Source organism: Rhincodon typus, chromosome 9 (assembly GCF_021869965.1).
Source record: "Rhincodon typus isolate 14 chromosome 9, sRhiTyp1.1, whole genome shotgun sequence".
Lineage (NCBI taxonomy): Eukaryota > Metazoa > Chordata > Chondrichthyes > Orectolobiformes > Rhincodontidae > Rhincodon > Rhincodon typus.
The window spans coordinates 46,806,632-46,833,865 of NC_063340.1; the positions used below are offsets into that span (position 1 = coordinate 46,806,632).

Sequence of the window (27,234 nt, forward strand, 5' to 3'; positions counted from 1 at the left end):
ACTTCTGAATTTTCTCCCCATTTAGAAAATAGTCTATGCATTCATTCTTCCTACCAAAGTGCATGACCTCACACTTTCCCACATTGTATTCCATCTGCCGCTTTTTTGCCCACTCTCCTAATCTGTCTAAATCCTTCTGCACCCTCCATGCCTTGTCAATACTACGTGTCCCTCCGTCTATCTTTGTATCATCTGCAAACTTAGCCAGAATGCCCTCAGTTCCTTCATCTGGATCATTAATGTATAAAGTGAAAAGTTGTCCCAACACTGACCCTTGCGGAACACCACGTGTCACCGGCTGCCATCCTGAGAAAGACCCTTTTATCCCCACTCTCTGCTCTCTGCCAGACAGTCAATCTTCTATCCACGCTAGTACCTTGCCTCTAACACCATGGGCCCTTATCTTACTCAGCAGCCTCCTGTGTTGCACCTTGTCAAAGCTTTCTTGAAGTCCAAGTAGATAAGATCCATTAGCTCTCCTTGATCTAACCTGCTCGTTACCTGCTAAAGGAATTCTAACAGATTTGTCAGGCATGGCCTCCCCTTGATGAAAATTTGCTGACTTTGTCCTATTTTAACATGCAGTGCCATGTATTCAGAAATCTCATCCTTCACAATGGACTCCATTTTGGAGGAAAAATTCATCAGGGAAATATTTCCAGGGTTAAGTACTTAAAATTCATAATACTTTTCCAATTGAAATCCTTTGTGTTCTTTCAGTTCCTTTCTCTTTTAAAGTGCATGTTTATTTTGAATATGATTTGTAACAAAAGATTGAAAATTTGGCAAGGATTAACTAGTTAAGATTTTCTTCATTTCTAAGGAGTTATCTCTAGCAACATCTACAGGACTGGTAAGTTGCTTGTTTCAGAATTACTTCCTACCTTTGAAATTTCTTCAATATTACAGTTTTGTTTCTCTGATCAGTAAGTTGCTTTTATGAATTTGCTTCATAAATTCAAGGCTCTTAATCATTATATGATTTTGCTGCACATTGGGGTTGAAAGGAGCCATTTATTTAAAGCGTCATCTTTCATACTGTTGAAATATTCTTCTGGGAAGGAGGGATGGGTTCCAAGAGAACTTCAGTTTGTGTGGAAGTAAATGAAGTGTTTAATTTTTAAATGATCCTAAGAGTATGATTTGAGTCTTTTTTTAATGTTCAAGTGATATTGTGAGTTAATGTTTTATTCATTTTAACAAATGTATGAAATGTGACAATCTGACTTTTAAATTCGCTTTGAAGCATGCTTGTTACTAGTTACATAAGCTTCGTTATATGGAATATACTCTTAAATATGCAATTATGTGAACTGATCATTACAGAATAATTATACTGAATTTCATTGTGCTGTTGTGAGTACTGTGTAAGAGTACAACAGAATCAATGCCATTCATTTCAAAATGCTATAACAAAGAGAGTGACTCATGACTGTCCTGTATTGTTCCACAGCAAAATGTTAAGCTTGCAGAAAAATAATTAGATGATTCTAAATAGGGAATTTTTATTAATCAATATATTAGGAGCTGCTCTATTATGAAGAAGCAACATCTTGCATATTTATTTTTCCAAATTTGGTTTGTATCGGGAAAAAAATGTTACGTATTTTCTGATTCATCCTATTTGTAAAAAAGTGTTGAATTAAAAATGCTAATGAAAGTAACTGACCGCTAAACTTGAGGTTGGCAGTGAGTTCACGTATGCCAGGGCTGATTTAGTGTCCAACAGCCCCCAACAAGGCCAGAGTTTAATTCTGAACTTGCACTTGGGTTTAATAAAAATAGAGAAGACAACTTATAGGTGTAAAGTTGGTGAAAAGGAGAAGAGTTAAGCATGTTCTGGACATTAGATTCAACAACAATATTAAAAGATAAAGTTGAAGCCTCATTGGAGAGCTAGAAAATGTATGAGTTTCATACATAATAAATATTTTTGTACAATAAATATTTTGGATAAATTATAACGTTTACAATGATGTGGTTATTCATTATACCCTGTGAAAACATTCAAGTTACTGTTTCAGGGATGCCATCAGCTCCTGAACCAGAATCTGGGTATTGCCGCAATTTGATTACAGAGCTGGTTAGAGAATGGTCCTAAGCATTAGATGAAGAAACACATAAAACGAGTACATGTTTAAAGAATAATAATGGAAAAATGAATGCAAATTTGATTTGATGTTGATCATTTATTCTGGAGAACAATGAGCACAAGTAAGAGCAAGGAGACAGGGTACTCTCAGTGTTATGCTAGTAATTAGCTGGGGGCGAGATGAACTCTAAGCAGAAAGGTATGTTTATTTTCCTGTGGACATTTATTGCCTAGAGGGCAGTTAAGAGTCACTCACATTGCTATGGAGCTAGAGTCACATGTCGGCCAGACCAGATAAGGACAGCAGTTTCCTTCCCTCGAGGACATTTATGAACCAAATGGGATTTCTCCATCCATCAGCATCAGTTTCATGGTCATTATTCGATTCGTAATTCCTGATTTTTATTGAACTCAAATTCCTCTATCTGTCATAGCAGGATTCAAACCTGGGTCCCCAGAGCAGGATTAATAGTCCAGCGATGCTGCCATTAGCTCATCACCTCCCTATGTGTGGTTATTGTATGCTATCTATTGCCAAAAACTCTACATTACAAATAATCTGGTGATATACTCTGTATGCTCCATTAAGTGCCCTGAGACAAGTATCCAGTATGTTTTTTCTCTTTTCAAAAATGATGATGTGTCTTGGTCAGCAGTAATGGCTGAGTTGAATGGGAGATTATGTCCCTGGCTTACATCAGGTACTTTGGGGAGAAAGTTGTTTGTAATTCCTAAAAATTCTAGGAAATTCTATTTCTGCACCCTCTTCAGGTGACACAGATCAATTTTAATTCTCACTTGGTTGCAAGTGAATGAGTGTAAAACAGACTTGCAATTCCAGATTTCAGACATGGGAGGTTTCCATGGGATTGAGGTCTGCCTATGACATTTCCTGGAAGAATATATTACTTTCTTTTTCTGGTAAAATTCTATTCTCGAGCCCAAGTTAAAAAGGGGAAGTGACAGCATTGTGTGAATGCCACTAAACTAGTAATTGAGAACCCCAGGTTAATATTCTGGAAACAATAGTCTGAATTCCATTATTGCAGATGGTGAACTTTGAATAAAAAACTGGAATAAAGAGCATAACTGTGGCCGGGTAATCATTGTCAATTGTCATAAACACTAATCTGGTTCACTAATATTGTTTAGGGAAGGAAATACGGGGATAGGATGGGAGCTGGGTCTGGATTGGCTGCTCTTTGGAGGGTCGATGTGGATTTGATGGGCTGAATGGCCTGCTTCCCCACTGTCGGGATTCTATGATTCTAGAAATCTACCATACCTACGTGGAATCTGTCATCCTAAATGTGACTCCGGACCCACATCAATATTGACTCCTTTTGGGCAATTGGGAGTAGGCAATAAATGCTGACGTACTGAACAACATCTATATCCACTGAATGAATCAACAAAATTACCAGAGTTTCACTGTAGCAGTGGGACCTCAACTAGCTATAAATGCCGTGGGAATGATCTCACACGAGATGCCGTCAAAATAATGAGGAGAGTAGAACATTTTGCAGTGGTAATTGAAAGGAGAATTGTGTCCTTTTTGAATTAAGTCCAGGGGCAGAATCTTGTGTTGCTACCAGCAGCAGGAAATGAGGCAGATGTGCGGGCTTCATTGTGCTGGAGGCGAAATTCAGCTTTCCAACAATGAGATGAAACACAGGAATTAATGTTGCTGTGGGTTGAATTTGGATTCAGCTTCCCGACAGTGTGCGTTATGAACTTATTTGTAACCCACTAGCATGTCATGCTTAAATAGTGGCCTAGCCAATGAAGCCTACATCCCATGACTGAATTTTTAAAAAGTACTGATTAAAACTATTTCACCAGATTGAGTAACAGCTTTGCAGTACACATGAGATATGTGCTTTCAGATTGATGAGTGATTAATATTGATTTACAGCAGGAGAGATTATCTTCCTCCGTGGATTTACACTGATTAGGAGCTTCTTTTCTTTCATGGAGAATTTGATTGGACCATGGCGGAGAAAGCATGGATACATTATCAGCCGTTGGTGTGCAAGGGGATCAGCATAGATCTCACCAAGGGAGAAAGGGAGGCGCTGGGAAGCAGAAGCACCCATTGTTCCCAGAGAGCTTGGAAGAGAACCTGAAAGGTGGTTTAATGATATCAGCCCAGATTAGTAGGTGATAACAGGAGTTATATGTAACCCGGGGGACGGTATATCCATTGGGAAAAGATGTGCCAATAGTTGCAGCAGTTGTGGTTACCTACAGGTTAGGAAGGCAGGGAGATCAGCAGTTGTGGTCTCAAGAAGGCCACTTGCATTGCCAGATTGATGCTACCAGATTTCAGGAAATGAATGCCTCCCTGGATGACCTTGGCAATATGGCACGTAGACCTTTTGAGGTAATGGTGTGGTTTTCTGCGTGCTCCTGCTGCACACTGAGCACCATGGGTATTTCATCTGTGAATATCAAATTAGATGGTGGCCATTTTGTCAATGAGTAGAAAGCCCATGTGGTTTCAATCCCCCAATGGAGATAACTGATGCTGAAACAAGATTCCAGCCTAAGGCATGTTGTGGAGACCAACTAAAGAGAGCCTTGCCCTTTGCCTGAACCTACCAACCTTAGATGTCATTGATTATTGTCCTTATCTCTGACTGACTGTTACTTTAACAGGAACACTGGAGAAAATATGTAAATAGTTGAAAATACACATTCTCTCCCTTTCTTATGCCTGTGGAAATTCAAGCAACAAATATTTAACTTGAGTGCTTAGCAGTGACGGTAAAATGTTGACGTTCTCATCTTCCCTAAAATGTAAAAACACCAAATGAAACAAATACCAAATAAACTAAATAATGTGATCATTAAACACCTTGGTATTTGAATTCAATTCATTTCTCAGTTACAAATACTGAGCAGCATACAAAGGGAATAAGAACCACATATCCAGTTTATTTTGAGCATGTGAGTGATTTGAGTGCATGACCCCTTTTAAATTTCTTGCTCGACTATGCATGCCCGTCACCTTAAAGGTGCCAACTTGTATTGATTCTGCAAGGGGACTGTTGGTTGACTGCGTGCCTGCTCTGTTTCAAAGGAATTTGAATAAGACCTTTTGATACTGTTGGGAAACCATTTCAATGTTAAAAATCTTAACAATCCCAATATGGATCACATGGTTATGGGAGAAATGCTGGAATACAAATAGGGAAAATTTGACTTGACTGTGCAGAAAGAATCACATCTTCAATGCACATGTGGCACAAGTGTGACAGCATGGCACAGCCTGGATTATTGCAGTCAGCAAATGAGCACATGTCAATTGGTCTTTGAAGAAGATGCATGAATTAAGACCAAAAAGAAAAGACATGAAGGTTACCATAAAGTAACAGCACAGGACACAGATGGATATGACATGAAACAAACGCTTTGCTGACATAGAAAAATTGAGCAAGAATGAAACAGAAGAAAGTGAATAAATTAATGCAAATGATATAATACAATCAATTATAGAAATGAGAATATGCTGCACTTGGAAAGGTTCATAGGCCAAGTGACAACATTCGGCTACAATGACCTGCAGTCAGCAGCAAACAACCAACTTGCCATTCATAACATTTTTGCTTGCACACAGCTTGAGTACTATTTAAAGGAGGTATTAGGAGTCTTAATCACCATCTAGACAGCTAGTAAGAGGCTCTCATTGCCTCCTTTAGGTGAAGAGCCACCAAATTAAGTGTGACATTTTGCACTGCGCTGTCAGGAGCTGTCAGCTAGTCATTGCTCAGTAGTCAGGGAGAGGTGTATGTTGTTGGCAATGAGTCCGCCCAAGGTCTAGAATCGCAGAGACTCATGCCAGAGAGCCACAGATTAGCGATGGAGAGATGGGAATGTCATGGTGGGGACAGCAGTGTTGGCTGCAAGGGTAGGAAGTGATACTCAGTAGAATTCCCCCACCGCCACTACCACCACTGCCCTGTCCAATGCCACACTCTTCAATTAGGCATTAAATGTCCTTGAGCAAGGTACCTTCTCTGGTAGTGTGCAAAACTCCAACCGGGATTTTCTTTTGAAGCATCCCACATGGTGAACCCTTTGCCAACTAGTGGCTGACAATAGATGACCCAAGAACCCTTCCACTCCAAATGTAATTGTGGCAGATTCAAAAAGGTGGCAGTGACCCCAAATGCCATCTTTGTACTCAATTAAATGGTGTTCTGCCTACAAACTCACCTCAGGGGATGACATTAAATTTCATTCATTTTGTCTACTTTTGCGCTGTGACTTAAGCTACTTTTGAGTCAGAATGGTGCTGTGTCCTTTCTGGGGCACTGGAACATTAATGAACAGGGCAAACAATAATGACTTCTTAATCGGATTGAATAATCCTTTGTGAAATAAGCTGGACTGAATTTGACAAGTTTATCTTTTAAACACACGGTGGCTTCATTTGCATGTCCGTACCTAGCAAAAAGAGCCTTCCCGTTACACTTTACAGCATTTGAGTGAAAACACACCTCAGAAGGTGCTGCTGCCTATTCATCATGGTGAATGGATATGCAGGGGCAAACGCGGTGGCTCAGTGGTTAGCGCTGCTGCCTCACAGCACCAGGGACCCGGGTTTGATTCCACCCTAGGACAACAGTCTGTGTGGAGTTTGCACATTCCCCCCGTGTCTGCATGGGTTTCCTTCGGGTGCTCCGGTTTCCTCCCACAGTTCAAAGATGTGCAGGCTAGGTGAATTGGCCATGCTAAATTGTCCGTAGTGTTCAGGGATGTATACATTAGGTGGGTTATGGGGGATGGGTCTGGGTGGGGTGCTCTGAGGGTCGGTGTGGGCTTGTTAGGCCGAAGGGCCTGTTTCCACACTGCAGGGATTGTATAAAGATCTATGAAGGTTGGCCTATTGTATGAGTTGTATCCAATGACCCCCACTGTGGCTGTAATACAAGTGTTGAAGTGAATGGCACGAAAGAGAGAGGACCAAATTGCATCCAAGATGAGGGTTGAAAGAACTGGTGGTTATTTCTTCCTCACTGCTCTGTCTCTTAATTTGTCATAGCAGCAATATCCAAGAGGCTTTCTTGAAATGCAAGTCTCTGCCTATGGATAGTCTCACGTTTGCAGTTGTTTTTTTGCTGAACTTTGATTTCTGCTGTTTCTTAGCCTTCTGTGGGTTGAGTTGCAGCTACTGCCTAGGTCCTGTGTAGCACTGGTGAGATTCTTGGAAAAAGTGGTTGATAATTCAATCATTAACAAGCTCATTCAGCGTAGGCTTGGTCTGTCAAAGGGCATGTTGCTGTGCTGTACTGTTCTTTGTTCTTTTATTTTTGCCAACAGCACACACAAGCCAGCTCTGGGGAAATCAGGAAGATGTGATAACATGCAGTTTACTGTTTGTTGTAATTTTAACAAAAATTTCCTGGCCATTTTGAAGCAGACCTTGTCTGTATAAGTTCGGGATTGTTCTCCCAGCTGCATCCAACTAGGGAATGTCAATGTCAATATTTAACTCAATGTCAAATTATATTTTATAAAAATATATAAAGAGAAGGCAAGGAAGTTGAATTAAGTGAAAGAAGAAATGCAAAGATAAAGTTTAAACATTGTTTAACTTCTTTAAACTTTGAGAATAAATAAAATCTGAATAAAACTGCAGAAGTAAATTTTCAATGCAGAGCTGTGACTGAACACAATATTAAAAATTCAGTCGTGCTTGTATGGTCTGCTCTTAACTTTGTATAGTGGATAGATATTTTAAATTGACAGCTTCCGTGGATATCTTAGCATGATGGAGCCAGAGCAAAATCTCTGGATGAGCAAAGAAACTTACAAGGCAACTTCTGATTTCTATGTGTTATTGTGCATTCTGTTAGTCATAGAATCATAGCATCAGAAGTTGATGTCTGATTTACTGCTAAGTAATGGTGAGTACAGATCATCATACTATTATTTTCACTTCAAGATCCATTGTTTGTAAAGGTCACAGCAACAATAAATGAGAGGTGCTGCAAAAAGACACAACAGGACTTTGAACTCCATGTTTTAAAGAACTGATTCCACATAATTATGGAAAAATCAGTTTTAGGCACATAATATGTTTTCGAAAACACTGAACTGAATCTTATGGATTTTTGGCTAAATGCATGTGGTGACGATTTTGGTGGAGTGCTTCACACCGCGAGGCCAAGTGAGTCTTTTTGCCAAATCTTACTAAATTCGGCACACTAATCACCCTTCCCACCCCATGGCATGTGGCACACCTGATCTCCATCCCATCTTGTCTCATGATGTTCTCGGAATAGCTCACAACGCAGGCAGACATCTGCTCCAGGACCAGCATCCCTCATGTCCGTGCCATTTTTGAATGCCTGCTGCTCACTTGCAGGAATGCTGGCATTTGGCAGCTGTCCTGCTCACTTGTACAGGCAATGAGGACAGATAGCAAAGAAGGGGAGAATGGGCACCATGTTTCTCAGAGAGCGCCCTGGAGGTCCAGGTGCAGCAAAAAGATGTTATCTTTCTAGAGGACCATCAGAGGATGCCAGACAATACCATCCCGCTCGGAGATTGCCATCTGGGTCAGTGTCGTCTCCATTGTATGGAGGACCAGGCTGCTGTGCAGAAAGAAGATGAATAACCTTCCCCACCCTGCCAGGGTAAGTTCCATACTCTACTTTCTGCCACCTCACATTCACTCCATCTCTGCCATTGCACCCACCTCCCATCAAGATCTGTGCCCTGACACCCCCTCTGTTCCGTGCAATACCTGCCCTCATTCATTCGCCTGACTCTCGCCCTCCCATACCACAAAACAGCTTAGGAAAATAGGAACAGGAGTAGGCCATTCAACCCTTTGAACCTGCTTTTCCAATTCAATAAGATCATGGCCACATCTGCTTTCCTGCATTTTCCTCATCACTTTTGATTCCCCTACTGATCAAAAATCAATCTCAGTCTTAAATATAACAAGGACTCTTTCCCCACAGATATCCGTTGCAAGGAGTTCCAAAGACTCTCAACCCTCTGAGAGAAGAAATTCCTCCTCATCTCAGTCTTAAATTGATGCCCCTTTATTCTGAGACTGTGTCCCCTGGACTTAGACTTTCTCAAGAGGAAAAACATTCTGTCAGTATTTACTCTGTCAAGCTACTTTAAGAATTTTACCTGTCTCAATGACATCACGTCTCATTCTTCTAAATTCCAATGAGTAGAATCTCAACCTGTTTAACATTTGTTCATTAAGCAAACCTGCGTGCCCTGTCCACTGCCTCTTCAGTCCTTTAGAACAACTCAACATATTGCTGTTGCATGCACCAGAACTAACAGCTTTGCCATCCATTTGCATCTTACTCATTTGCCTCCTTTGTGTCATTGCAGGACCAGACATCCTAGAACAGGGTGGAAGAAGGATGGGCGGTTGGGAGTTTCTGGACATCAGTGTCCTTACCTCCTGAGAAAGAAAATTCTTGCCAACATACAGAGCCGTACCTGCAGGAATGCTGAAACGTTCATGTCCTGGCAACCGAGTAAGTACCACTTCACATTCCACTGCAATGCCAACAGTTGCCGAGGTGTCACCACTCTGTAGGGGACACCACTTCTAACCACTGGCCACAACATCTTCTGTCTTCTCTGTGTTACAGCTGCATCAACCCACCAGGCCACATCGGTAGAGACGCAGGTGCACGGCCAGGAGGACACAATGATAAAAGTGACCGCGCCCTGGAGGAAGCATTGGCAAAGCTGCCCCTGACACCCCGTACCATGTCTTACAGTGACAGCAGGGTGGAGTCAACAGCAACATTCAGTGCAGACTTGGAGGTTGAGCACCGCACAGAGAGGGTCCCACAGATGGCGTGAGGGAGAAACTCCACAGGCCACTAACAGTCAGAGACTAGGCACTTGCTGAGCCCCCAGCAGGAGGTCACCCTGTGGTCTGAGCAATGAGGGCCTTCATAGAAATGCAGTTGGAGAAGCAGCAGCAGGCAGCTGTGTGAACCACACTGGGTCTCATCGCTGAGGCCCCATACAGTGGGTTGGTTGGAAGCTGGAGCAATGCAGCTAATCCTGTGACTGCCTGTCTGTCCCTGTGGACAGGTTGGCATCTGCCATGGAGGAATAGCACCAGCATCTTCAGTCACTCCTTTCCTGCATTCCGTCACCCCAGAACTTGGTCCTCAGGCCTGAAGACAGGGTGAGAGGGAGGGCAGGGAGACCAGGCCATAGTCCAGGTGCATCCTCCCCACAAGTAGATAGGGTGGTGCCCAGAGGCACTCAGCTGGAGAAGGAATCATACCCAGGCCCCATCAGCAGTTCCCACTCAGGAGACTGCATACATGGCAAAACCTTCCATCTCCAACCTGCCTGCCCCCCTCTCACCCTTGGAAGGCCGAAAAGGCTCAACTTGTCAACAAGCTGCCTGCATGTGCTTAGACCTACATATTCCCAATACCCTGATCCTCCATGCCCCTACTCTCATCTACTAGCGTTGGTCCAAGATCTGACTAACGGTGCCCACACAAAACCCTGACTACAGCAGATCCCCCCACCCCGTGACTGGCCTTTATGGAGACAAAGGAATGATTGTGACCTGCTCCCTGGAGTCCACAGGCATGGTCCCTCCGTGCAATGACACACTGACCAAATGCCTGACTGTGACCAAGGCCTGGGAATGGTATGGGAGGATGCTCCTTACTAACTCAGCTGGACCCCCCACCTGACCAATGGGTACACCCAAACTGTTCCCCAATACATGCCCCGTTGTTTGCTGCAGACGCTGGGTGTTTGGCGCAAATGCTTCTGCCACATGCTACAGGTGCTAGCCTGACGTGGCATAGACATATGACAAGATGTCCACACCCTGAACTGAGGATTGCTGCGCAGCATGGCCGCCTCCTTGTTTGCATGATTGTGCCAATTGCCACTGCAAGGCACGGTACAACAAGGCATGGCAAAGCAAAGCATGCTGCAGTGTAGCACAATACAAGAATCGATACTGAGAGAGCAAGGGAGCAGTCAGGGTGGGCAGGCTAATTCATGCCATGGACGAGGTGCCTGTTCCTGTACGGTGAGTACACCTGATGCAGCCATACATTGCTGGTTGCTGGTGTACCCCGTTCGATTGAATCTGGATTTGCAGAGTGCACTACCACTGCATCGGAAAGATGCCAGGATGATGGTGATGGGTCCTTTAAAGTCCGGTGCCGTTGTCTGTGGTGGAAGGCTGCCAGCGATTGGTGCCCATAGGTTTTGCAGTTTGACTGTTTGTAAAGTGGAGGTCATTTGGAGGAGCTGGTGAGTGAAAACCAGCAGATACCTGCTCTGGTTTTCATCTCAGGTTTTCTCGAAGGCTTGCTTGTTTGGCGAGTTTAGTGAGAGAGTAACCAGAATATTAACGTGATAATTTTGGCTGTCAGTAAGATGGTTCAGCAGTGTTAATCCCCAGCAACTGTCAACTCACCCTGACTGCCAAGAGTCTTGCCACAGTACTTGTGAAAAGCCTATAAGATGGGACAAAATGACATCAACATTGAGATGCTCCTTGCTGGACTTCTTGCCTGATTCTGCAACATTGTCCACATCACTCGGACCCCAATAATATTTTAACCATTGAAATTGAAAAAGAAGCTAGAAATAATGATACAATGTTAACAATATGCACAGTGTATCAGGTGAACGCATGAACATTGACTAAATAGAAATTCATGTGTTTGTGTAAGAGTATGTAAATAGAGATATCCACTTAATTACTCATAATTTCCAATCTCTTCACACATCAAAGATATCCAATACACAAGCTGTACCAAAATCCCCACTTAAAAACAGGGGTTAATGCAGAGATAAATGAAAGTGAAAAATAGTCATGAAAAAGTAAGCACATCGGGATAGGGTACCAAACACTGTTGAGGAAGAAATAGCAATGGATGGAAGTGATTAAATGTGAATTGGTTTGGAACGGAGATCCAATATGTTTAGTAGTCCAACTGTGTTTTGTGGTGATACAAACTTAAGTGAGTTTGTAGCAGCAGAAATCAAGAAGTAATTTTCTTTGCTAAGCACAGTAATGAAAAGCAATAAGAGTTGTATAGGAGCACAGCATTTCAATCTTTTTGACACAAGTGACATCACGTACCGATAATTCCCCGGACTTTAATTTGCCATTGTGTAGATAGCAATACCACATGCTGTGGCAAAGAAATAATTTGCATCCACTGTATGATACCTTTACTGCTGTAAAGGCTTTGGGAATAGTGCTGTAAAGTGCTTCTACTTGCTTGGAAAATGGCTACAGGAAAACTCATGGATTCTGAAACCTCACAAACTCCTAGACTTGGTTCACATCAGAAGGAGATGTTCTCTCCCAATCCCAGATGCGTCCAGCTCAGTGACAGTTTTTGCCATTTTATATCCCATTTCTAATGGCTGCAGATCCTATTGTAGAACGTACTGAACTCACTTTGACTACAGCCAGAAAGGACATTAATATTGCTGCAAATCTACCAGCTAAAGTAAAGAACATTTACAACCAACAAACGTAGGAGCACAACATATTAAACCCATATATGTCAAACACTAAAGAAAATGGAGAGGAGAAATAGTGCTGCAAATGCTCGTAATGCACAAAGAAAAGGTCAGGTTAGCCTTCTCATGAAGTGTGTGCAAAATTAACTTGATATTTCTCTTTTTAGATATTTAAGAACCTACAACATATTTCAAGATTTTTATATTTATTTTTAATCAGTTATGTTTTAATGTACCTTGCAGTCTGCCATTATTGTGATGAAAATATGGATTCAAAGATGAACAAAGTATCCAATTTCTGAGGTATCCCCATAGGTGTTCAGAAATTCTGTCTGGTGTATTTGCTCACACATGCCTTACGTCATATCAGAATAAAATACATACTGTGGAAGATTATTACTAATCACCTTTTGGATGTTAATTTTATGTTTTCACTTCTTGAACATATTTTCAAAAAAATTTGTAACACTGTCCTTTGACAATTGACAATTCTTTGCTCAAAAACTTTGTTTGGTAAGATTATTGAGTTTAAAATTAAATTGTAGGTGACCAAAGTGACAAATTTTGGCATTAATAATAGCATAAAAATACATACAAGTCTTTTTGTGACCGTAGTCCTGATGGTGTTAATGAAGTTTGTTTACCTGATCATTCAGTGTAAACTTGGGAGGAGGAGTGAGGGAAGCACTTACTCATAGTAACAACAATAAGAACTCAAATACGTACAGATGGTACATAGTAGGAAGCAATTTTTGTATGGTCAGAAAAATTTGCTATTTATAAAGGTGACCACAGCACATTTTTGCTGTTATGAAGAACACATTCTGAAAAGAATGTGAAGAAGTTAAGTTGGTTAATTTTTCAAAAACAATTCTGTGATACTAACATCAGTTTTCAAAACAGTCTTTTCTCACACCTTTAGAGAAATGAGCACCAGGACACTCCTTGTATATATTCAGAATAAATGTTCAGCATATAAGTAAACACTTCCCTCGGGCTGAACAATTTTCATGAGATGGATTTATTTACCTATATCTGTTTATTTTTAACCTTTTACCCATTTTTCTTTCCCTATGGTATGTTCCTGGACTACATCAATGAAGCAAAATCTATTTTGCAGTAGAGTCATAGAGCTGTATAGCACAGAAACAGATCCTTTGGTCCAACTCGTCGATGTCGACCAGATATCCTAAATTAATCTCGTCCCATTTGCCAGCATTTAGCCCATATCCCTCTAAACCCTACCTATTCATGTACTCATCCAGATGCCTTTTAAATGTTGTAATTGTACCAGCCTCCACCACTTCCTCTGGCAGCTCATTCCATACACACACTACCCTCTGGCCCCTTTCAGATCCTTCCCCTCTCACCTTAAAACTATGCAGTTTAGTTCTGGACTCTCCTACACTGGGAAAAAGACCTTGGTTATTCACCCTATGCATGCCTTTCATCATAAACCTCAAAAAGGCCACCCTTCAGCCTCTGACACTCCAGGGAAAAAAGCCTTAGCCTATTCGCCCTCTCTCGATAGCTAACACCGTCCAATCTCGACAACATCCCGATACATCTTTTTCGAACCCTTTCAAGTTTAACAACATCATTCCTATAGCAAGGAAAACAGAATTGAACACAGTGTTCAAAAAGTGGTTTCACCAGTGTCCTGCACACCCGCAACATGACGTCCTAACCCCTATATTTAATGCACTGACCAAGCGTGTCAAACCAACTGCGACTCCACTTTCATGGAACTATACACCTGCACCCCGAGGTCTCTTTGTTCAGCAATACTCCCCAGGGCCCTATGATTAAGTGTATAAGTCCTGCCCTGATAAAACTTTACCAAAATGCAGCACCTCACATTTATCTAAATTAAATTCCATCTGCCACTCCTTGGCCTATTGTCCCATCTGATCAAGGCCCTGCTGTACTCTGAGACAACCTTCATCAGTGTCCACTACACCAGCAGTTTTGATGTCACCTGCAAACTTATTAACCATACCTCCTGTATTCACATCTGAATTATCTATGTAAATGACAAAGAACATTGCATCTGTTTTTGTAACAATATCACTACAGTCGTTTTTCTTATCCCAATATACAGGAAAAGAGGTCTTTTTGCTGTCAGAGTGAAATGAAACAAACTGGTTTTCATTTCAAAGTAGATATTAATGGTGATATCTGAATGAAAGTCATGCTTTAAATGCAAGCACTACCTAAAGCAGAACCGTAGTGGAATACAGATACATATTATTAGATGGTCTTCCTGCCCTTGGCATTTACAGGATGACAGCTGTCAAAGCTTTCATACGTAATTTTCAGGGAATGGTATTAGTGTTTTCCCTTTTCTTCTTAAAACGTGCCTGAGGTATAGTAACATAATAATGATTTTTTTTCATCCAAGAAAAAACAAAGATTTATAAAGCACCAAAACGATTGTGTTTTCTTTCCTATGTGTTTCAAATTCAGTTTAAAAGGCCAATGCTGTTTATTGTTAGGAGCTGCACTAATGTGCTTATTTTCTTCTGTGTTATTTTAATGAACCTTGACAAATGGTCCTGAAGGAACAGGTAAAGTTTCTTCCTAACCCACTGTGGGCAGTAATAATCAGGTTGTTTCTAGGCAACCTGATCCCGTGGTTAGCTGTTTCTTAGTGCATGCAGAGCTCACATGTCTTCTCATATCCTTTGAAAATATCTGAAATCAGTTGACTGTACAAGTGACAAAAATATTTCAAACTGTCAGCTTAAAGAGTAGAACCTGAGATCATCTCATTAATTGAGAAATACACATGATTGGATATAATGGACTTCATTTTATGGGGAATATTAATAAATGTTTCAGTGAGATATATAGTATTGACATTTGTAATACACAGATCAGTGATGCTTGGCAGGATGATATGACATATGGCAATGCATTTCTGCATTTTTTAAGCTTTTCTTTCGGTTCAGCTTAGAGGTTCTGACACACAAGATCCAATTCCAATGTGAGGTGCTTAACATAACTATTAGCCAATAGATACATGAATAGTTTTCTTTTTATAGTTTACTATCTGCATAGCATAGTGCTGTTTTTATATCAAATAACAAATTGTAATATCAAAAAATCCAGTCATTTTTTAACAATTATTTGAAAATTAGATCCTTTATATATCATTCTATCTTGTTTTAAGATCTTCCGTGAAAAATGCTTGACCAAGTGAAATGCATTCTTGTTCCAAAAAGCACTCTTCTTTCAGTAAAAAAATGAGGATCTTTTTGCAACGAGATTTGCAAAACTATTTTAAAATGTTGGGTGAAAATACATTATCAATCCTGCAAAGACTTGAAGGACATTTTCTTCTTGTGCTAAGACATTAACATTTTTAAAGTGTTGTGGCTATTAAGAAGAAAAAAAGCTTTGTCTGATTTGCCTCCCTTTTTGTGTAATTTCTAGACAAGATTTTGTGTATTGCTTTGAAACACCTATTCTTTAGCGGAAAAATATGAATGAAACCTATTTCTAGATTGTATGAAATTATTGCTTTCATGTTGATAAAACCACAAACTGTTTAACTGAATAAATGATGAGTACTTTGTCAATCCAGTTGTATTTTAACAAAACCTGATGGAAACATTGGCTTAGATTTTCACCCCATCGACGAGGCACTTCATTGTTGTTAAAATGGTGGAAGTGATTGGAAATTCCAATTCCCTCCCCCATATATTCCCTCTTTTCTATTTACATTACTTATTTACCAATAGGCATTACCTGTTTTCATGTTTGGGAACAGGGGCAGGCTGGATTTTGTGCATGTACGGTATGTGAAGACGGCCGGCCATGTAAATCTTCAGGTGTCTCTACTTCAGTCTGACTTTGAATTTGATCTGTCCAGGGTAGAGATGAGATGAGTTAGCATGACAGCTGTAAAGACAAAGATTGGTGGATAGGTGCATGGGCTGGTATGACCTGGCACTAAATTGGCACAGGAGGTAGTAGGGCAATGAAGGATTGGTAGTGTGGTGTACCTTGGCAAGGGGGTTACAAAAGGGAATGGGTGTGGGTAGAAGCACATAGATTAGTATGATGGCTATTACAGGAAGATGGTTTGTGTAGAGGGCATTTAGTGTCACAAGTTAGCACAGATTATGAGGGGACGAATCTTTCATCAATTGTGCTATATTTTTAAATGTTGGACGCAGTGCCAGATCCTTGAGACAGGCCATCCAGCCAGCGTGCCTTCATTCCTGGCAGCCTTTGTGGTTCCTGTAAGGTCACCAGCGCTAATTTCTAATGCAAAACCACATATCCACAACACAGATCAGAAGTGCAGGTGTCCATTGTTCAAGATTGTGTTCAGCCTGTGATGAATTTTCCTGACTCTGCATACCTGACCAGGGACCAAAAACTCAGCCATTGCTTGATACTATTCATTTACATCCCAGGTGATGGAGATCTTAATAGGTATCAGTTTGGAGACACAGGAGCAAATTTATTTCTTTGATCTTTTGGCTTGAGAATCAGTAGATCAGATTCCCCTGCTTAATATAGACTTGCCTTATTTTCACTAAATTACACTGAGGACACAATTCATTAATTTCCATGATCAACGTTTGACTAGCTTATCTTTAGTAAATATTTTGTGATGTATTTTATGAATTCTACTTGTAACAATTTAAACATATGCACCATTGAAAAGGTGTTAACATAAGTAAAATACATATTTTGTTAACAATCCTCCTCAGTACAATCTGTAGCACATACTGTGTTATTGATCAATACTTATGCATACCTTGTAATATCACCTGACTTCACCAGGTCTCAGCTGCTGTTTTGTTATTTCCCTCATACAGTATGTCTAAGCTTGAATATTTTAAGGCATGGATGGCTGTTTCTTACACTCTACCACCCATGAACTAGAGATCATCTAAATCTCTGCAGTCCAAAACTAATTTCGAGTCCCATTACCCATCACAATTCAGGTGAATTGTGAACCGGATCCCAGTCAAGCAACATGTTACTTTAAGATTTCCATACTTCTTTGCAAACCCCTCAATGGAATTGCTTCTCCTTATCTCTGTAATATCTTCCAGTCACACAAGATTCTGAGAAATCTGTACTCTTCTAACACTGGCCTCTTGTGCAACCGATTTTAAATTGCTCCACCACTGGTAGTTGTGTCTTCAGTTGACTAGATCCCAAGCTTAGTAATATCCACCTTAGAGCTCTCTGCCTCTTTACCTCACGTTCCTCTTTTAAAACACTCCTTAAATCCTAACCTGTTTGATTAAGCTTTTGGTCATCTGTCAATGAATTGGCCTCATTTGCAGGAACTGTTGCCAGACATGAACCTTGAAGGTCAGCACTCTGGGATAAAAATATAGTAGTGTCAGTATCTTATGTTGTACTTCATTTTATTATGGTTCTGTGAAGCAACTTGAGAGGTTTTGTTACTTAAATGCAAGTTGTGGTTGATTTTTGTAATGTGGCTGAAAGTAATAGAAAAAGTATGGGAGAAGGGTTTCAAGTAGAAGAACAAATCAAACTTCTTTATTTGGCATGTAACGTTGTTAAAGTATATGGAATGCCAATGGATGTGAGGAAAATCTGATTGTTGATGTTCATATACTGTTGTTCACATCAGATTTGTATACTCTATTGCTCCTCTCCTGGAATGCCCAAACCATTCTAGATCAAAGCTGAAAACATTAATCATCCTCCAGTATCTTGCTCCTAACTCACGCTGGGAAAAGAATAAATAAATTTCTGTGAGGAACAGATGGCGAGAGATGAAATGGCAATCAACCTCAATGGAGTAATTTTAACGTGACTCACCTGGCAGAAATGGTGCAGGTTCAGATCAGATGGCATTTTACATACTTCCTGCTTTCATATCCTGCTGAAGTCAGTGATGTTCAATATCTGACAGGGTAAAAGTTGATAATCTGACTTGAACCCTCCCTATTCCTACTGGGAGTATTAGTCTAAAATTAGGGCTAGGTTTCAGCTAATTAAACATTTAGAAGAACGTACAGATATCTTGGAGGAAATAATCTAGTTCACATTCTGTACCAGAACATATGCCAGCGCATGGGTACGGGCCATTGGAAGGGCAAAAATTCTGAATAAAAATGTTAGAAACTAAGACAGAGGGCAGAAAATTGTGAAAATATGGCAAGAATTTTTTAAAAAATCAGAATTTTATGGTTAAGAAAACAATTCCCATTTTCTCCCTTAAGCTTTAGAATCTCACTAGTGAGTGGCAACTCCCGTATTTCTACACATTTGCATATCATTATTAGACCAACTTGGCTGCCTTTCTACTCCATTTGCAATTCTCCCTTTCCCCGAGAAATGATTTGGTGGCCACACATCACTACATGTTTGTCCTGGCCATTGGCCAACTCTATCTTCACCACAATGTCCCAGCATGCTCCATGGACACTGTGCTCCTGCAGCCTTCACCCAAGCACATTAGCATCTGCAAACCAATAGACTCACTACATCAACATGGCTGTCCTCAATCTAACCCTCACACAACTTCAGCTTGGAGCTTAGGGAGCCCTATGACTTCCAGGCTTCTGCCATGTTACTTTGTATGCCGGGATACACGCAGCTTACGCATCTAAATTGAATATATCTTATGGCTATTAGATTGATTTCTAAGCCGTCACTCAGTTTGCACTTGGAATTTGCCACTCTCTGTGGCTTACATTGCTTTTTAATGTATTGATAAAGACAGCCAGCTTGTCATGGTTGGGAGCACTGAACAGTCAGGGGGTGGTGGGGGCCGGTGGGGGATGTGGGGTGTAGACATACAGTGCTGTGTTGCTTCAATATCATACCTACAACATGTGCCAGCAGCTTACACAGGAAAGGCACTGCATATACTTCAAGTAAGTGGTTACATTTTATGTAAAGTACTTTTTCGTTATGTTTGTGGTAGCCTGCAACCAATATCACATACATTTCTAGAACCGACTGTTGAAACTTCTTGTTCTCTGTTTATATTTCACATAGAAATTCATTCATACCAAGGCAACCTCCTTAAATGTCAGATTCTGTAAAATGAAGCAAATGGCAAATATTTTTCAGTTTTGGAACTAACGTAAGAGATTTTGGGATCAAAATTGTATGGTCCTTCAAAATAGGTATAAGATTCGCGAGGCATAGTTACCCTGTATTTGTTCAATATAATGCAGCAGCATACCAATTTCCTGCTGCCTGGTCATTAGTATAACTGCTATCTGCAGCCAGCACTGACTATATTTTGGCTACAAGCATCAGCATGAAGGAGCCCAAGCAAATGCATCAGCATGGGGGAGCCCAAGCAAATGCATCAGCATGGGGAAGCCTGAAGCAAATGCTGGAAGTAATGCAGGAAGTCCATCTACATTGGGTAATGTTGAGAGCAGCATAACATGGTTAAGAGTGGGCTCCACGGTTTTAAGTGCTGCACTGAAGTCTTGGTGCAGAAGATGATGAGGAGAAATGTCCTGTATGTGCAGCATGCTAGGATAAACATATGCACAAAGCTATTAACGTTGTTAGCTAGTGAGGTTAAATAAATGCCAGATAAATCCCAGAGGTCCTAAACATTTCACAAAATGCTCAATGTTCTCATGAGTGGACAACATCAGTGGATCCATCTTCAAATGCCAGAGCCTATCGTCATGAACAGAATGTGTGTGCTCTCTTACAGCTTGCAATCCATATGTTTTGTATGGAAAGAAGTATGTCTTTTCTGGTACTTGAAGTGTGCATTTCAGTTTAAAATGTCAACAGAAAATATTGATGAGTTTAAAATAAAGACAGTTATTTGTTCTTAAACACTTAGCCCAAATTACCAGAGCATCACCCTTCAGTGTCATATGTGCACACATAAACACACAAAAATTGAATACGGGTCAAGGTAACACTGTTACAGATTGCATTTGACCTGGCTTCTGATTTGCAATCTTTGACCTCCCACATAGCAGGCCTGCGGTTTCTTGAATGAAACAGATGGTGTGAAGTTGAAATGAAGGTCTTGTAAAGTGAAGGATTCCCAGCAAGCTGGAGGTTGCTTATAGTCGAATATGTGAGAGATTGTTTCTCGGGTGAACTTGGAAACTGGAACAGATCCAGTACTTACCTTGTTGATATCTTGCCACTGTTTCAAAGTCAGGTCCTCAGAGTGATTAAACCGAAAGTTCCGATGATAATGTTGGACCGACATGCAAACAGCTCTTAGCTGGTGTTTTCAAAAGAGAAAAGAAAATATGGCTGTTTTGCCATATTCCTTTACTTACTTAAGGTATGGTGGGTTCATGTTGATTCCATATCGCATGATGTGGGTGAGCATTTCTGATGCCGTCTCAGTCCAGATTGAATGGGGGTTTAGCGTCCAATATAATGGGAGGTTGATAGCAGCCATTCACTTTCATCTGTCACAGATCGAGTTTTGATTTTTCCTTTTGGAGATAGAAACATGGAGACAGATGATCTGGAAACTCCATCATCATCTTTTTATATTGTCCCATCTTTAAACAGAAAGTTTTTTGAATTTCCCAAATGGTGGTGAATGACTGTAGGTAATGAAATATTCATCAGAGGCATGATTCTATCTGTAGCCCAAGACCAAAAGCCACATGATTTGTGGCAACTATCAATACAGCTTGTTGGTATACAATCTTTTCAAATATTGACTGAAATGCATAAGATGAAATGCCTGTAGTCGGAATGACACCATTACCTGCACTCCTCACACCAGATACTGCACATAAAATCATACCCCTTCATTCATAACAAATGAACTCTCAATCAGGACACATTTCACTTATGTATCCACCAATGCACCCTCACACACTCAGCACTACTGCAAACCGAACACCCATGCTTCACAAAATGTGCACACAGCCACCTATTCAACCATGACAGCTTCATCAGCCAAACAAAATGCCTGCCATTCATGAACACACTTCCCCTTCTCTTACAGGACGATGTACAAGTTTACAAACTGGACATTGATGAGGCTACTTTTAGAATGCTGCTTTCAATTCTGGTCTCCCTGCAATTGGAGAGATATCGTTAAACTTGAAAGGGTTCAGAAAGATTTACAAGGATGTTGCCAGGATTGAATGGTTTGAGGTACAGGAAGAGACTGAATAGGCTGGGGCTGTTTTCCCTGGAACATCGGGGGCTGAGGAGTGACCTTGTAGATATTTATAAAATCACAAGGGGCATTGATAGGGTGAATAGCCAAGATCTTTTTCCCATGGTAGGGGAGTCCAAAACTAGAGGGCCTAGGTTTAAGACGAGAAGGGAAAGATTTGCAAGGGACCTGAGGGGAAACTTTCCCATGCAGAGGATGGTTCATGTGTGGAATGAGCTGCCAGAAGAAGTGGTGGAGGTGAGTACAATTACAACTTTTAAAAGGCATCTGGATGGATATATGAAGAGGGTTTAGAAGGATTATGGGCCAAATGCTGGTAAATGGGATGAGATCAGTTTAGGATATCTGGTCGGTGCGGACAAGTTAGGCCAAAGAGTCTGTTTTTGTGCTGTATATCCAAATGACTCTATGACTGTACGACTTTTAACTGCAGTTACTATAAACGTGTGTGTGTGTATCTATTGATTTCTCTGAATGCTGCAATGGAAACTTAGATCTCGTGAAATCTAAGACTGCTGTGACCTTAGTTGAAAGCATGTACAAACATACATGCAGATGTCACAGCAATCCAGCAACACATCCCCCTGAAGATGACTAATATGTTGAGGTGTAGCCCTGGAAGAACGCCAATGGCTCCGTGGAATACAAGCCTGCTCCCATCAGGGAAACAGTGTTTCCCCTCCCACTCTTCACTCCCACAAGTCCTTCTATCAATACCTATCAGTCCGCCTAGAATGCTGCCGCAAATACCAAGCTGGTTGTGTTCACATCCGGATTTTATAAGCTCAGAGTTTCTTTGGGCCATCCTTCAGGCACTCCTGCCGTCTTCTCCAGTGAAAGTCAGTAACTTTGTGCTGATCATGCTGCGGCCATGGTGATAGTTCTGTATAAAATCTTTGGAAGTAGCAAAAATACACAGAAGACAGGCACTAATGAAATACATAAGGGCAATTTCAGTATGTGATATGACACAATTTCATTTATATATTTATTTCAACATTTTAGTATCTTGTGGGCATTACATTTTCCATTGTGGGCAAACAGGGGTGGTAAGATAGTCATTTGAAGATGGAAGGGAGACATGGGGTTGCTGATAACTGATGAACTGGCATCCATGTTTTATTTTTCTGCCTTCATATTTTTCTGTAAATTGAACAGAAGGTGAAGTTCTATTTAATTAATTTATTTTTATTCATCCTGTAATCCAAAATGGTGCCAATTTGTGGTGACAAAGCACTTTACCACATCTATTTAGGAAAATGCAGTGAAATAAAATGGTTCATTCATTCAAAAAATCATTCACTCATTCATGTTGCTGATATGAAAATAGGTTCTTCACAAACAGTCCCTTCCTTTTCATCTACCTCCTCTTCTTTCTTCCTTGCATGGATAAGAACCATTCTTGCATACAGTAATATATTAATTACACTAATTCTGGGATTGTCTCTATAAAGACATTTTAATTTACCTTTGAAGAAAGCATACCACATTTTCAGGACAGTGGAGATGTGCAGTGAATGTGACGTTTTTAACAACATCCTCGCCCGTAAATGAATATTTTTGAACATGTGTAGCCTGCAGAATTTTCAGTGGGCAGCTTGTCACATGGATCTAAGTAGGCACTCCATTCAGCTTTGATGCTTGTTAGTTTCTATTAGAGACATAAACAAACAATTTCTAATCGACCATGAAAGCCTCAATCATTCCTGGAATATAGTTGAGCATTTTCCCTTGTCTAATGACAGTCTAATTTGTGAAAAGGGCTTAAAAAATCCCTGTGGCAAAAGATCAAAAGAGTGTTGTAATAAATCTGAATAGGATTTGGGTTCGGCAGATATCATATCTTACAATATCCATTTAACACTGTATTAAAATTCCGTTCAATTTCTTATTCAATCATCCTGTAATTCTTAATCTAAAAGTAAATGATTGAGTTTGTCTAAAGTAACCTGTCCCTGCACAATTCCTATGCAATTTTGATGTTATTTTCTCATATTAGTGACAAGGCGTAATAATTCCATTTCGGACTCAGTTTGAAAGGGGAAGTGTTTAGTAGAGAGAAACCAATGGCCTACCTTTTTCAGAAAACCCACTGGCATCAAATGTCAATCAGAGAACTGTTTGGCTTCTAGTGAGCTTTCTGCTGGAATTACAAAGACAGACTGGGAATTCCTACTCACCTGGAGCTGCTAGCCAGTCAGAGATGGGCATCCCCAGGACTCAACAATGCCACAGCATCCTGCACATCCAGATTCAGGATGAGAAACAAGAAAAGTAGTATGGTTTTTCATGAGGAAGGGGTGATTTGGGATTGGGGACATAGGAAAAGGGAACATAGGATTCAGAAGTGAGAGCAAAGTGCAGCTATCAGTGCCCACCTCCACACAACACCCCCATCCCCCGCTCCAGGTTGAACCCCTCAGTATTACACAAATTAATATAAAGCAAGGGACCTCCCACCCCAAACTAATAGCTCATCCACACTGATTTATCAACTGTGTAGGCTCCTTCTTGAGGTATCTCGAGTTGAAGTCATTATAGTCAAAGTGGGATGAGGCCCTTAATTGGTCCTTAGTTAAGGAACAGTTAAGAGCTTTAATTAATGGTGAGTTGGAAAGGACAATTACAGGCCTTCCCACCCAGAATTTAATTTCTGAGATGATGAGAGGGAAATGGGTGTTTCCCCTGTACCAACCCACCCAGTCCTCGGCCCCTCCTGCCACCTTCTCCAACCCCTCTTTGGAAGGGGGAAGTTCTTCCTCAGTGGAATGTATTTACCTGAAATTTCATTTCTTGTTTCCTGCCATAGCTCATGTTATTTTAGCTGTCTTTTCTAGGGTGTTTAAGATATTTGAGATCGTGTACTGATTAGGATTTTGAACATTCCAATAATATCTCATGGTTTTTTTGATCAGTAATATTCCTACTTTCTATATCCTCTTCTTGTGTTACAGATGTCCAATCTCCTCCTCATGTTATTCTACCAGAATGACATCAGAGATGTATTTTTGAGGTACACACAGACTCATAATTGTAGCTATCAGGACAATATATGCTGCAGGCATCAAGTAGAATCTTGATTGTATGGCCAGAGGAATAGCAATAGATAGGAAGTGACTGAGCCTGCACCAAGCACTGGAATATTGTATGTCATTTTAGTCATTATATAATGAGAAAAAGAATTCAGATTTTGTAGAAAGACAAATTAACACATTGTTGGGAATATCCATTTTTATCAGATATTATCTCAGCTAGGAAGTCTATAAAATCCTTCCAAGTTTATATTTTAGTTTGTTACTGGCTTCTTGTGGCATTTCCTTTCTACACCTAAACCCACATTTAAAAATGCTCACAAATCACTTTCAATACTTCCAGAGTTAGTTCAAAGAGACTTTCACGAGAAGGTAATTTTATGTGGTGCCAAGGCGTGAAAAAGCAATAAACACAATTCCCATTCATAGTTTTTAAACAATATGCAAGTATATGACTTGAAATTCTTTACGTTAGTTAATGATAATTTAGTGGTCACATGTATTTTCTTCCACTATACGTAGCTGTACTCGTATGCACATTCAGAATTCCAAATAAGTTTAACCAGTGTAAAGCTTATTCTTAGCTCATTAAGTCCACTTCTTCAGTTTCATTAAGATCAATTAATGTTAGGTCCTGTTGGTCCCAGAAACTTGAAATAATCAGATTTCTGTGATACGAACGCTAAAGCTGATATAAAGTGTATTTCTCCAGGTCTCACCATTTGCTGTAGAACACTACATTGATTCACTGACTGCAGTGCAGTTGAGTGATGTAGGGCTCTCGATACACATATATGCATACATATGACAGTACAGTTCCTCCATTATAGGAGCTATAATTGGATAAATCCATAATTTGAAAGAGTAGAACAATAAGACCACCATTTCATTGAAATGATTGGAGTTTTCTAACTGTGGACTAATGTTTGCCAGGTGGAGATTTTCCATATCATTATAGTGTAGGCAAGTACATTTAGTCAATAGTGAAGAATTTCATCCTACCATCTGATGATGGATTTAAACAAGTTCTCAAAGGGTAAATACCAATATTATAAAACATTGCACTGCTTTGTTCTTTTACTGCTAACATTATCAATTCATGTATTTTAGCATGCTACTGAAGGCAGCATGAGGTGTCATCCAGATGCCTCAAAAAGTCTTTGTTTTAACTTGAGTGAATCACTGAAATTTGTAATAGTCTAGCTGTGAGTCCCAGTAACACCCACCAATTATAGTTTTGATTCCACTTCATGTATTCAGCACAGTTCAGTGAAAATTGTATAGTCTTATCACACAAGAAAAGAAGATGAATAATGAGTGAAGAAAATTGCCCGTCTTGCCAATTTGGAGGAAGCTATATTTTTTGTCTGTCTCATTTAATGTTCTAATACAAGTCATTGTCTAACATATTCATACAAAAAAGGCACTGAATGCTTAACTATTCTAAATGACATGCATTCTGACTAGTGCCTGAACATGTACAGTTCTATGAAAATGATAAATGAGAAGCATTTAAATTGGAAACAATAAAGGGGCTTTACAGTTTGAGACTGCTGCACATAGGATAACATAGGAAGATGGAAAGTTTAAAATAAAATACAACAATATGCTTTATGTTGGAAATGCATATTTATTTTGAAGGACCATCTGGAAAAACCTGGAAATTTTGCAGTTTTGCACATTGTCTGGATTGAAAAGGATTTTACCATGTAATTTATCGGGAACTGAAATCAACAGTTTAATGAAAAACCTAAAGAACTGCGGATGCTGGAAATCAGAAAAAAAAGCAGAAATTGCTGGAAGAACTTAGCAGGTCAGATGGCATCAGTGGAGAGAAATCAGACTTAACATTTCAGGTCCAGTGACACTTCTTCAGAGCTGTTGGTAGCTGAGAAAAAACTTGTTTACTATGTCAGCCATGAAGATGTTGGTTTTTATATAGAGAAAAGAATTAGAATTAGAATTAGAATTAGCTTTATTGTCACATGTACTCATATAAGTACTGTGAAAAGTTTACAAGTTGCCACTTACAACATCATCTTAGGTACAAAAGTACCTAGGTACAGATTCTTAAGTACAATTCTTAGGGCAAAAAAAATTAGAAAAAATAAATAAATTTAAAAAGTCCAGCATTATTGATCATAGGAATAATTAGAAAAATAAAGAAATAAAATGTTCAGAATAACAGTCCTTCCAACCCAGTCCGCTGGCGTTTAACCCACACCAGGCCTTGACTTCAGACTGCACTGGGCTTCACCTCAAGGCTGTGAGACCACTTTGGAATCATTTCGAGGTTGGAGGTCCATGCTGAGGTTGGAAGAACTCCACGCCGAGCCAAAATGTGGGTCAGGCCCGGCTGAGTGCCCTGTCAACTATGCTACTGCGGGAATCCTGGGGTTGAGGAAAAATGTAGACATTTTAGAGGCTCCCTTTTTGCACAAAAAACAACTTTTTCTTAGCTACCATCA

General features: G+C 40.2%; 1 protein-coding gene across 3 annotated transcripts in view; it reads left to right on the plus strand.

Moving 5' to 3' along the window:
- nrxn1a (neurexin 1a) overlaps positions 1-27,234 on the plus strand; it is a 1,567,205-nt gene that overhangs the window by 318,103 nt on the left and 1,221,868 nt on the right. The window contains exon 5 of one of the 3 annotated variants that reach the window (XM_048601291.1): positions 824-853. The exons of the other annotated variants lie outside the window; for them this stretch is intronic. Coding sequence (XP_048457248.1) covers positions 824-853 — 30 coding nt within the window. The remainder of the gene's footprint in view (positions 1-823; positions 854-27,234) is intronic. 3 annotated transcript variants of the gene reach the window in all.